The sequence below is a fragment of the Carettochelys insculpta genome, chromosome 8 (assembly GCF_033958435.1).
Source record: "Carettochelys insculpta isolate YL-2023 chromosome 8, ASM3395843v1, whole genome shotgun sequence".
Classification (NCBI taxonomy): domain Eukaryota; kingdom Metazoa; phylum Chordata; order Testudines; family Carettochelyidae; genus Carettochelys; species Carettochelys insculpta.
This window is the reverse complement of record NC_134144.1, coordinates 169,076-181,587: the sequence shown is the minus strand read 5'-3', so window position 1 is coordinate 181,587 and position 12,512 is coordinate 169,076. Positions and strand designations below refer to the sequence as shown.

At 42.5% G+C, this 12,512-nt stretch overlaps 1 protein-coding gene across 2 annotated transcripts in view; it reads left to right on the top strand.

Moving 5' to 3' along the window:
- MCM3AP (minichromosome maintenance complex component 3 associated protein) overlaps positions 1 to 12,512 on the top strand; it is a 71,435-nt gene that overhangs the window by 41,024 nt on the left and 17,899 nt on the right. For both annotated transcript variants that reach the window (XM_075002115.1, XM_075002117.1), the window contains 7 exons: positions 183 to 251; positions 852 to 986; positions 6,373 to 6,526; positions 8,120 to 8,378; positions 8,783 to 8,880; positions 10,814 to 11,204; positions 11,627 to 11,884. In XM_075002115.1, the coding sequence (XP_074858216.1) occupies positions 183 to 251; positions 852 to 986; positions 6,373 to 6,526; positions 8,120 to 8,378; positions 8,783 to 8,880; positions 10,814 to 11,204; positions 11,627 to 11,884 (1,364 nt within the window). The remainder of the gene's footprint in view (positions 1 to 182; positions 252 to 851; positions 987 to 6,372; positions 6,527 to 8,119; positions 8,379 to 8,782; positions 8,881 to 10,813; positions 11,205 to 11,626; positions 11,885 to 12,512) is intronic.

Sequence of the window (12,512 nt, the reverse complement as noted above, 5' to 3'; positions counted from 1 at the left end):
GAAACAAACAGAAAACTGAGAGAGAATTTTTCTCTGATCATCTTCTATGTAGTAGATCTTTTAAGTGTTCTGGCTTGCTTGGTGCACAGATGAGCACTTATAGCACTTGCAGACCTACATGTATTATACAGGGGACTCAGCACCTTTCATACACCCTGCTCAGACTTTGTCTTTGCTTCCAGGTTAAGTTGGCTAAGAAACAGGACAAAACACCAAATGAAAGTTCAGTATTTTTATCAGCAGTTGTTACGGTAAGTTCAGAGTTTCATTAAGTCTCTCTTAGTACCAAGATGCTGAGCAGCCAGAAAACGTTGCTGCAGACTGGTTTATCAGGCTCTAGCAGCCTTTACAGGCTAGTGCCTATGAATATATTTAACCCTAGCCAGGTGTAGGGCGGATCCTCCAAAAAACTCAGAATTGCCATCTTTTGCTTGTACCTGGCAAATGCAGTGTCTGACTGGTACAGGAAATGGTATGGATATGACAGTGGCTCATATGCAGAGAACAGAGAGAGAGATATGGTCTGCAAATCAGTAAAGGACACTTGGAACAATCCCAACATGTTTGTCCAGTTAGCCTGAAAAATTACACCCCCCCCCACCAAAAAAAATGCCTAAAGAACTTGTTTGTTCATTGTATTCTCTAAACTCACAGGTATTTATTTGCCTATGCTGGCTTCTTCTAAACCTCAATACCTGACTGTTTACAAGACAAAAATAGTAAACAGAATAAACAGAACAGGGTAAAAAATCATCTTTTTGAATATAAAAATAAGATTAGGGCAAAAAGGAAGACTCATTAAAAATTGAAGATAATTAGTTATTTTTCATATAGTTTTCATTCTCCTTAAGTGATGCAGCATGGACACCCCTGGATCTGCCTTCACTGATCATTGAACATATTCCTGTTCAGCGAGAACACATCTTTTGGAAGGTTCTTTTGGTGTTGCCAAGCTATGAAGGATGTCCAGTAGAAGATTCCAGCAGGTAAGCAGAGGAGCCAACTAGCATCCAGTGCATGGTATAGAAACGCAGTGGAGGAGGGGGTGGGTTTGTAATGTCGTTGAAATGTAGCTCTTTCATATTCTGGGTAGAAAGGCAATGAATAACAGGAAAAAAAAGGATGAAATACTATTCAGTAAAATGTTCCTTATTTGTTTAGTTAACTCTTCAGTGTGTTCCTTTCTAAAGTGAGTGGTTCTGATGCAGAGAGGTTAAATTCCTTACCCATTGCTGGACATAAAACCACTTTTCCTTTCTCACCCCTCACATCCTCTTATAGATAAATATCTCCATACCCTAAGACTTAATACCTACTCCATATGTTCCAAAAAATTAACATTGCAAAATCGAGCACTTGAAGTCCCAGAAATGCCAGAATTGAGTTTGCTGTGGCAATTTTAATCCCACTCCATCTGTGCATGGGTTTTGGTGCAGTCTTGTCCAGCTTCACACAGGAAGTCTGGCAGTGAGAGGAAGTAGATCCAGCAATCCTTGGTCAAGTCCAGTGCCTTCAATGCAACAGGATCTGCTCTCTCTTCTGACAACTCTGCCTCATTTACTGTCTACCTTGTGCACTGAATGAGACAGCAGTCTGTGGAACAAGCGTGGGATTATTGTTAAAATGAAATCATAGTGCATATGCAGAAGGGAGATGAAGTAAGGTGGCATGTAAACCTCTATTTTGGCATTTCCTAACTTGGAGGGTTTGACTTTTATTTCCTCTTAATTCACTGATTTGGAGACCAGAAGTTGCTGTTGTGATTGTGTGATTAGTCTATCCACCTGTGCAACATAGGCTATAGAGTTTCACCCGTCAGTTCTTGTACCATGCCAGGAGACTCAGAGTTGGAACTAGAGTATATCTTTGAGAAAGATAGCCAGTTTTTAATTTAGAGCTTTAAAATTATGGAAATTCTACAGGCCCCTTGGTAAGATGTTCTGTTTGTTGATAGACATCCCTGCTTTAAAAAAAAAAAAAGGCATCTGTATTAAACACATGTAATTTCCTAGCTTTTTAAAAAAAGCTAACTATAAAAATAGGGGTTCCATCATGTGGGATAAGAGCGACTCCATATTGATGCTTGCAATTGTCATAAATAGTATAGTAAGTAGGACAGTTGAATTTATAGCATGGACTAATGAATGTTAGCAGAAATAGTCTGATCTCCTATATACATCAACCACTAGAAGGAGATACAACCCTGAGAGCCCTTAGTTTTTACCCAGGTGCAGCGTGCACTGATTCTAATCAAGCCAGAAAACTCACTGCACCCAACATTCTGCTGGCACGATACTTCTCTAAAAGGTATTATGTCAGGTATCACCTGAAGGCTGGTCATTAATATAATTGTAAAATGCACATGTTAATGGTATATATGAAGCTATGACCTCCGTCTGCATGATATTAGAACATGCCAAGACTAGACTGCCTAATCTACGTAAAGGTGAATCAACAGATCTGTTTCAAACAACAAAATGTAGGTTTTAATCATTTTACATATCACTAAATTAAGCCAGCCAGGGGTGATGCTCAACTTAAGAGACAGGATAATCCTTCTGGGCCTGAGAGAGACAGCAGACTGAATCTGCATCTGTGTGCTGGGGGGAGAAGGGTGGGTATTCATTGACCACTGTGGGACCTCCTGTTAACTGTCCTGGGGATTAAGCTCTGTTTACCAGTGCACTCTAGTGGTACCTTGCTGTCATTACTTTCATACCAGGATCCACACCTCTCCAAGGACTGTAGCATCCTCTTCAGTGACACTGCCTTCCATACTTGATGTTCCTTCATTCCGGGGACTTGCAGTTGCTGTCCAGTCATCTCAATAGCAACTGCACTCCATTGTCCCAGGTTCATTTCTCAGGTTGCTCCAATACCCTCTTCTCCCCTTATCCCAGGGCTCTAGCTAGTAGGTCCTAGCAACCAGCCAGGAACTCTCTCTGCCTTCCCCCCAGTCCTTGCTTGCACTACTGCTTTGTCTCAGGTTCTGGCCCTCCCTCTTGCTAAGAGTCTGGTCGTCTTCCCATATGCTCCAGTCAGTTACTTCAGTCTGCTCTGCCCTGCAGTCCTCCTTATATGAGCCTGATGGTCTATGATTGGCTGATCCTCTTAACTGGGGGAGGAAGAGTTCAGTGGTGTGAGCACTGGCCTGCTAAACCCAGGGTTGTGAGTTAAATCCTTGAGGGAGCCATTTAGGGATCTGGGGCAAATAGATATTAAAAAATGGTCCTGCCAAGAGGGCAGAGGACTAGACTCCATAACTTCCCAAGTTCCCTTCCAGGTTTATGAGATATGTATCTCCATATATTATATTTTATATTATTATATTAGCTGCTTTCTAATTATCTGCCTCTGGTGCAGCTTCCCTAGGGCTGCTTTTAATCCCTTTTCTGCCAATGAGGGGCAGCCACCCCATTGCACGGTCCTTTTGGGGATATAAGGAATAGACAGAGACAGAGTCTGCGTCTACTCTATCAGATAAATTCGGCATTTAATAAATTTGATTTTTTTAACCTCATTCTTATGAATTCAAATTTTAGTGTCCACAAACTTTTTGGAAATTCAACCCACTGTTTCCCCATGCTAAGTTTCCATGTGCCCCCTGCTTTCTCAAGTTCAACAGCGTGAGCAATACTCTGTGGGCACCTGTCCCACAGTGCCTGAGCCCTGGTTGTTTGTGGCTGTTTCATGTCAGAATCCTAGAATGCCAAGTATCGTAACCGCACAAAATGAACTGGAGATTGCACCATTTCATGTTGCATTTTCTCTGGCACAGTGCTAGTGCAAGCATGGATCCCCAAATGCTTCAAGTCATTGCACGTGCCATGACAGTAACTTCCTGGACTGTCGTGCAATTTTGCTTTCTATTAAAAATCTCAGTGATGGTTCAGTATGATGATGATGATGGTTTTGAAGAGCAAGTCTTTCAACTGCAGTCCAAGAACTCTCAAATGCCGGCTGCCATGAATCTATTGATGACAGTGAAGCAGTGGTTTTGGACTCATGAGAGCAGTTGGGGGAGATGAATCAGTGGCGAGGAAACTTAGGGTGGCCAAGAGAAATGTGTCAAGTATCGGAGGGGTAGCCTCACCACTGATTCATCTCCCCCAACTGCAAGAAGATCCAGAATCTCCTGATGGGTCCATACTGAAGCTCTCTTGTGAGCCTGAGAACTACTGGGCAGATCACTACCCTAAGTGCTCATGATTGCAGGAGATGGCTACCGATGCAACTGCTAGCAATGCAATGTGATAGATGTGTGTGCCATTTATATTTGCATGTGTGGGTGCTGATGAATTCAAATTCAAATTTAATATAAAATTTGTGGGCTCCCTGTGACCTTCCTGTGCACCTGGATGGAGAGCAGCGAAGAAGGAAGTGGCCATATATGGCGAGTAACCACATAGCTTTGTGGGATACCTACAGGACACTTCGGGAGGCTAATAAATTTGATTTAAAGACATGGTGCTTCCACATTTGCCTTTATTCAAAATTTTAAATTCAAACTTGATGCAACATCCACCCAGTTCTGGTATTATGGTATTGATGATATATCAATATTAGTGCTCCCTACATTGAGCTAATTGCATTTAACATGAAGATAGTGATGATTTACTATTGAGATAACTGCCTTAAATTCAAATTTATCTCATAATGTAGACACAGCCTCCATCTTTATCCTTTACATTAGCTGACAAAATAAAAACAATTTGATCTCTGTGATCTTCCTGTGTTGGCCAGTGAAAGCTGGGAAGAGAATGGTGAATGAGAGAAACGATCTTGAACAAAGACTATTTCCAGATTGCGTAAGATTTTTAGATACGTTTGCTTATTACTATTTCTACCTTTTTTCTTTTTACTGTATTTCACTTAATCCATATTCTTTTGTTAATAAAATATTTTATTTTCATTATAAGTTATCAGTGTTAGCAAAGTTCAGTGAAGTATGTGCTTCAGAAAGCTAACACATTGGAGTGTTTGCTTCTGAGGAAGGAGCGTGCCTAGTGAATAGACTAGTCCCTGCAGTAGGGTGATTTGAGGATGAATTTGGGGATAAAAGGGTTCTGAGATCAGCCTGTCAGTTGTAACTAATTTGGGCAAACCCCAGGGTGCTGGCAGGTTGTTGGGTAAGAACTCTGGGCCAAATGTGTACAGACAGAAAACGCCAGGTATTCCAAGGCAAATGGTAGGCAAATCCATTATGGGCCTGGATGAACTGCAGAAGAGCAACAGGGTGCAATACGTACTTTGTCAGTGGCTTGTACAACCTTTTGCTATGCAGCAGACCATTGTTCTGAATCAGAATTCCCATGTTTATTTCCTAGCTTTCAGGTGGTGTTGTCTAGTAGAGCGAATACAGTCAAGCATATATATTTGGCATCTTCATCCTGAAAACAAGTATTGCCAAGTGGATGAGACTTGGGTGTATCATGACAGGCGTAGTTCTAGTTCCAACTCTCCAGGCATGACCTTGTGCCATCTGTAAAATGCAGTGAATGGTAGTTGCTTGCCTCCTAGTAATATACAGATGAGGGCAATAAAACAGAATTATCAGTCTGGGAAGCCACCAGCTCAAAACCCCTTGTTCTAGGTCACTGGCCAGCAGGCTGCATGCAGCCCACTGGGACTCCACCTGCAGTTTGTGGACTTCCTCTCTGTGTGTGTCGTCCTCCCCCCCCCCCCCCCCGCCCCCCAAATTCCACATACCTCTCATGGCCTTTGCACCAGAGTTCCAGACTTCCTACTCTTCCCCCTTCCTCCCAGCACTTTTGGAGCACCACAAATTGTCTGATTCATGCTCTGTCTCCACTTCCACCCTTCTTCTTCCTCCTCTCCCAGAGCTGGAATGCTGTAAATAAGCTGTTTTCAGTAGTAAAAGCTTTGAGAGGGACTGGGGACAATGGCTCACATCCCCCTGTCTGATCTGACTTGTTTTTTCCTCTTTTGATAAGTACTGTTGATACTGGGCCATTTCCAGCGTGCTGAATAGACCTTGTCAGCTCTGGCCCTCCCTCTTACTGGGACCCTACTCTTTAAATACCCCTCTGAAACCACCCCCCCACTCATGCATCTGATGAAGCAGGTCTTTGCCCACGACAGCTTATGCTCCAAAATATCTGTTTAGTCTATAAGGTGCCACAAGACTTTTTGTTGTTCTCGAGGCTACAAACTAACATGGCTATCTCTCTGATACTTGTCAAACATGAGGCAGGCATCTGGCATAGAAAGTTTTAATCCAAATAGTTAAACTTTCTAAGCATCTTGAAATTGGGGTTTATATGGGAAAATGCTCACTTAACAATAAGCCTTTGCTGCCAACACCACATACAATATCAAATGAAAAAAAGATGGTTTCTTATTTGTTCACAGGGTACTAGGAGATTGGGTGAAAGCTAAATTTTTGGGAGATAAGAGATCGGAGGATGTGAGCTCCAGTGCAGAGCAGAGAATCCAAACCCTCACACTGTATAACTCTCTTGGTATGCAAGGAGACCGGGCAGTTTATGTCAGCTTGTGTATAAAGGTAAGTGAAAGTAGTCTGTTAACCGTTTACTGCTCTCCGGTCTCATCTCTCTGATGCTAAGAAATGCTTTGCTAAGGCTGTCAGTGGGTGGTGTCGTCTGCAAGCTTCTGACCTTTTACAAAGTCATAGCAGTCAGGCATCTAAATATTTAATTATTTTAACTGTATTCAAAGATTTAAACTCTGGCTTAGCAGAATTCTTTTTTTTGTCACCTTGGTGGTTAATATCAAAGTTTATTTTAAAGCTTTTGAAACATTTTTCATATATTTAAATCAGGATTGGGTAGAAAATTATTAGTTAATGACTATAGACGTTGAAACTGAAAACTTTATAATTGCTAAAATGCAAATTGTGAGCATCATATTTCAAAAATTAGCCTTAAACTTAAGTTCTCAAACATTTTTCTTACTTGTCTGTCAGTATATTTTGATTGTCAGTGGAAATATTTTCCATTAGTTTATGTGCAGCTGTACAGTGAAATCAATCTTTATAAATATTTATTGATAAAAGGTTTGAAATGTATTTATTTTTATTTTGTATTCCCTATTTTTTCGTTCCTTTGCCTCTTTTTTTCTTTTCTGTTGTAATTTTTCTTTTATTTTAAGTAGGTTGTTTATATAATATTTGCAAATTGACCCAGTGTTGCTCAGTTAAGTGAACAACTTAAGCGACGTAAGTTTAGGTGAAGTGAGATTCCCCCCGCCCCCCCATGCTCATGGCCTTGGCCCCAGCTTTTTTTTCCCAGCCCAGTGATAGCTGGGGGGGTGGGAGAACAGAAAAAGGGCAGGGGTATGGCCAGGGCTGTGCCTTTTTTCCCTGGCCCTGGAGCAACCAGCTAGGTGAAGCCTGACCTGGGGTGGATTTTCTGTTCCCAGCAAGAGCTTGAGTGGGCGGGGGAGGGCAGTCGGGCTCCCCCTTTGCAGTGCTGTATCTGAGCACTGGGGGTGGGATATAGGGCAAAGGAGCACTTATCACTCCTGGCCGAGTGGCGATCCCTTTCTTCACATGACCAGTTATCCTGTTGTGGCTGCCCCCAGTGGTCACTATGCAGTATGGCTGTTCGTTGTGCACACTGCCCCAGTTGTCATCCCTTCTGTCAGTGACCTTCCCTTTCCACATTCTGGGAAATTCTGGGATTTCAGGCATTTTCTACTTTCCAGACACACCTAAACCCTGAGCTTGGTTTAAGTTAGGGCAAGAGGAAGTTGCATACCAGATTTTGTGGTTGTGCCTCCTACAGTTTAAGAGGAGTTCTTGAACAAATGTAGCATCAACAGACAGGCGTGCTGTAAAATAAATAGTGTAGACTATGCCATTGTAGAAGGTGCCAAACTAAGGTTTCATGGGCAGCTTTACTCTTGGAGATTCATAAATAATATCAAGTTTTTTTTCCCGGTATGTGCATATGATGTATCCATACTTAGCATCTCACTCATTTTTCTCTACTTCCCCCCACAAGCTTTTTTTTCCCCCTCTCCCATAAAGCTACCGGGAAGGAGCCTCATGTCAGAAATGCCATAGCTACCTTTAGCTACAGCATTCAGTGCGTTTTGAGCCATTGCCTGCTGTAACTGAATTGTCTCCTTTGTGCAGGTGGCCTATGGTACACTCAGTGACTCACAGCTTGACATGGCTGAGGCGCAGAAGGATCTGCTTGGAACTAGTGGTCTTGTTCTCCTGTTGCCTCCTAGAGTGAGAAGTGAAGATGTGGCTGAGGAGGATGTTTATTGGCTTTCAGCTTTGCTGCAGTTGAAACAACTTCTTCAAGCAAAGCCTTTCCATCCAATAGTGCCTCTAGTGGTTCTAGTCCCTACGGAGGGAGAAGAGACCACAGAGAAGGAAGTAGAAGAAGGTGTGTCATTTTCAGTGTTTGAAATAACTATTAATGTTTAGGATTATGCCCAAGGCAGAGAATGAGCCATAAACCATATTCAACCAAAGGCAATATTTAGCTGAAAGCTTCAGATGTGAGATGGAAAGATCCTGTGATCTCTAACAGGAATCCAGAGAGCCTTAGGAAACAGACTGTACACTCAAAAGGAAAACCAAATAGGACTTTTTTCCCACAAGGATTTCAGTTTTACGTTGCACATAATGTTTTGTAGCTACATTGTGGGGAAAAGAATGGAGTAGTCAGAGAATAAATATCTGTTGTCAACGGGACTAGGCTGAATAGGAGAATTGCATTTTGTATGCTCTGTCTCTGTATGAATAATAAAAAATGCTGCTATTTCAACTATTGCTTTCCCTTTCAAGGTTTGATGCTGCAGGATTTGATTTCAGCTCATCTTATTTCAGACTACATTATTGTTGAGATTCCAGATTTTATCAGTGACTTGCAAGGCACCAACAGGGTAGGAGCAGTTGTTCTAAAATTAAATATTTAAAAACTTACCACTAAAGTCTCTCCTATGTTAATTCCTCCCATCTGGGAATATTCTCCACATTGTAAATAACTGCATTTTAAGCTGCCACTTTGAGTTTTACAGATTTTTTCCCATTGCTAATGCTGAGCTTTCTCATAGTTTGTGCCCAGAAGACTTAGATAATTTTGAACTCTGCCAGAGTGGAACTTGACTAGAGTTGTTTCGGAAGATACAGTTCTTTAACATATTAGTAAAGTAGCAGAAACATTTTTAGCTAAGGTTCCAGTCCCAACTCTGCCCCTGCATTTTACTTATTAATTGTACAAGATTGGTATCTGCCCTAATATTTAAGATATAGCACTATGGTCTTCATTGGCATGCTAATATAATCCACAGGTATTTCCAACTTATGTTGGATAAAGGGAAGCATCTCTGTTATTTAACCAAACAGTGTTATGGTGGATTAAGGGCAACACTTCGTATCATAGAATTGTAGGCGTGGAAGAAACTTTCAAGAAGTCATCTAGTACAGAACCTTGCCCTCATGGCTATGTATTATCTAAACTATTCATGACAGGTGTTTGTGTAATCTGCTGTTAAAAACCTCCAATGATGATGATTCTGCAACCACCCTATGTAATTTATTCCATTGATTAATTACTCTGACAGGACATTTTTCATATTGTCCAACCTAAATCTCCCCCGGCTGCTGTTTAAGCCCATTGCTTCTTTTTTTAGCCTCAGAAGTTAAGAAGATCTGTTTTTGTCCTCTTTACTTTTAGCAACCTTTTATGTACTTGGAAACTGTTAATCTTCCTTAGGATTTGGGTCTTGAGCTAGAAGGGTTCCTGTGCAGGTCAGAAGATTGTGCTCAGCTAATTTCACTGCATATGCTGTTCATCTCCCAATACCCTTTAACTGAATGGAAAAGGAGCTTTTTCCTCCTTCCCACACAGAGGGAACAACTAGTGTAGTATTGTGTCTTTGTCTGATAGCTTCCATGGGAGGCTTAAAGGGGTCAGAATGTACAAGTACATTTCTGGTTTTTCCAGTCTGCATTTTACATAAAATAATAGACTTTTTGAGTTGAGAAAGAGTAATAGGATTGTCTACTCTATCTCCTCTATAACACAACCCAGAGGAAGCCATGCAGTGGTTCCTGCATGCCTAGAGCTAATGAGTATCTTTAGAAGAGAGACTCCATCTGGATGCAAAGAAACTAAGTAGAAGAGAATTGGCCGCATTGTGATTATCTGTTCTGTTGGCTAAATTACTTATCTTTGCCTGTGCACCTCTATTTCCATTGTGACCTTGGCTGCATCCAACTTTCAGCAATTGGATCTCATAATGCTTTTCTCTTCTAGAGCTCTTTGCTATTAGCTGTCTTCCTCCTGGTGGGGAATTGCAGACTAAGCCAGCCACCAGGGTTAAGGCTCAGGGCGTGGTGCCATGCTGCCTGAAAAGCAGAATTCAAAACTCTGTTATGGAAATCATCAGTTGGACAGTCACCAATGGATTCTGTGCCAGCACCTGTTTTCAGCTATGACCATGATATGCTTGTGTGGGGTGGGAGATAAGGCTGTTGCATGGAGGTAGAGTAAATTGATGATGCCACAAAATAAGAAAATAAGAATGGCTGTACTGGATAAGACTTGCAGTCCCTCTAGCTCAGTATCCTGTCTTCTGACAGCCGCCAGCTGCTCCAGAGGGAGTGAACAGAACAGGATCAAGTGATTGATCCTGTTACCCAAAATGTAGCAACTGATGCTGTGAAAATCACAGTTGGTTCTGTGGGATCTGTTTGCATTGCACCATTACAGTGCAGGCCCTGCTCTGTGAAACTAGTGGGGCTGCAGGATTGAGTTCTCAGTTTCATAACTTCCTGACTGACTAGTTTGTTCTGTCAATGTTTGTATTATAGCTTTCTGAAGCAGTACGATGGCTATTCTCCCAGTGTCCCAGCTGCCCAGAACTCAGATGCCAGACGCTCCAGCAATTTATTGAGGATGGGCTTAGCCGTGAGTTCAGCCGGCACTTCTGTCATGACCAAAAGGAGAGACATTTGGCTGGTCTGCCCTCCCAAGATCCCAGCACTATCATTGAGCTGTACAATAGTGTACTGCAATTCCTGTCTGGTGTGATTTCTTCAGAACAGCTCTGTGACCTGTCTTGGCCCATCACTGAATTTGTGGAGCCAGGTGTCAACAAGCTGCTTCCTCACCTCCAGTGGAACACACTGAATCACCTGGGCTGGCTGAGGAAGGCAGTGCTGTCCTTCCAGATTCCGCACATGGACCTTCCTCCTAAAGGGGGTATGTAGTTTGCAGTGTGCAGAATGATAACCGCATCTCAAGACACTTTAGCGTCAGGCTATAAAGTGTGTCTCTCCCAACAAATCTCTTTGCCCACCCCTCTTACTTTTAAAGTACACTGCAGCCTCTTTCTGTGAAAGTCTAGCTGTAAATAATATGTGTTTTATAGCCTGAGTGCATGTGTCTCCTGCATTATTCACATTACCCTGATCATGATCCTTACTCAGATGAGGCTCAGCCCTGGAGGAAAGGGATTGCAGTAGGTTCAGGCTGATGGGTATCAGCAGAGCAGAGTTTGGTGAAGCCTCCCCCACAGTGTGGCGGACTGGCCGTTGCTGCTCCTCACTGACAGTATTACTCATTGCAAACAGCTACTCCAGTGTAGAGGATGCTGACCAGTTGCATATGCTGTTTTTATCCAGCTCCCTGGGGTCCTGTCTGCTCCATGATTTTCCAGTATGTTTCCCAGATTGCCAGCACTCCTCAGACCCAGCCAATACTTCAGTCACAAGTGGAGAATTTGCTGAGAAGAACCTATTGCAAATGGCAGGGCAGGCTATTTGCCAGCCAAGGAGATGAGGGACCTGCAGTTGACGAGATCCCCTGGGATGAGATCTTTATGCTGTGCATTGATCATAAACTAAGAGACTGGAAGCGCCCCCGGCTGCCTGTCTTACCAGGTATTCAGTCTGCACTGTTCACTATTTGTCCATGGTAGCTAGAGGCACTGTATAGCATTAGCATGTCATGTTGTCTAGGGCTATGCTCCCCGTCATTCCCGCTGCTCTCAGACATGGTCTGATCAGGGGATGTTTGCATTTGCTGCACATCTGTTGGTCATCCTGAGCTTATGACAGGCTAGAACTCTGCTCCGCATTGCTCCTTGTGCTTGCATGGAAGAATATATACAGAACCCCTCTAGTCTAGTGAAAATCCAGTTAAACTGTAAACCAGTTTTGGCCTCACAGAGGACACTTAGTTCCATTCAAATTAAGGGAGATTCCATACACATATTTGAGGGCAGAATTTGGCTTCAGTGTTGAAATTGCTAGGCATTGTTTTGCCAAGTGACATTGTTCAGCTTTTGCTCAGACCTGTTGCCGGTAACCATTCCTCTATCATGCATTCCTGAAATCTGACTCCTGGTTTCAGGCATTGAGGACATGCTCTGAAAACTAATTATGAATATCTAATAATATTAGCAGATCCTTAGCATTAGTGGTTAGTATCACAGTTTTGCCATATTCCAGCGAACAGAAAGACAGAATGTGGATGGTTGTACAATGTGGTAAGCAAAATGCAGAAAGA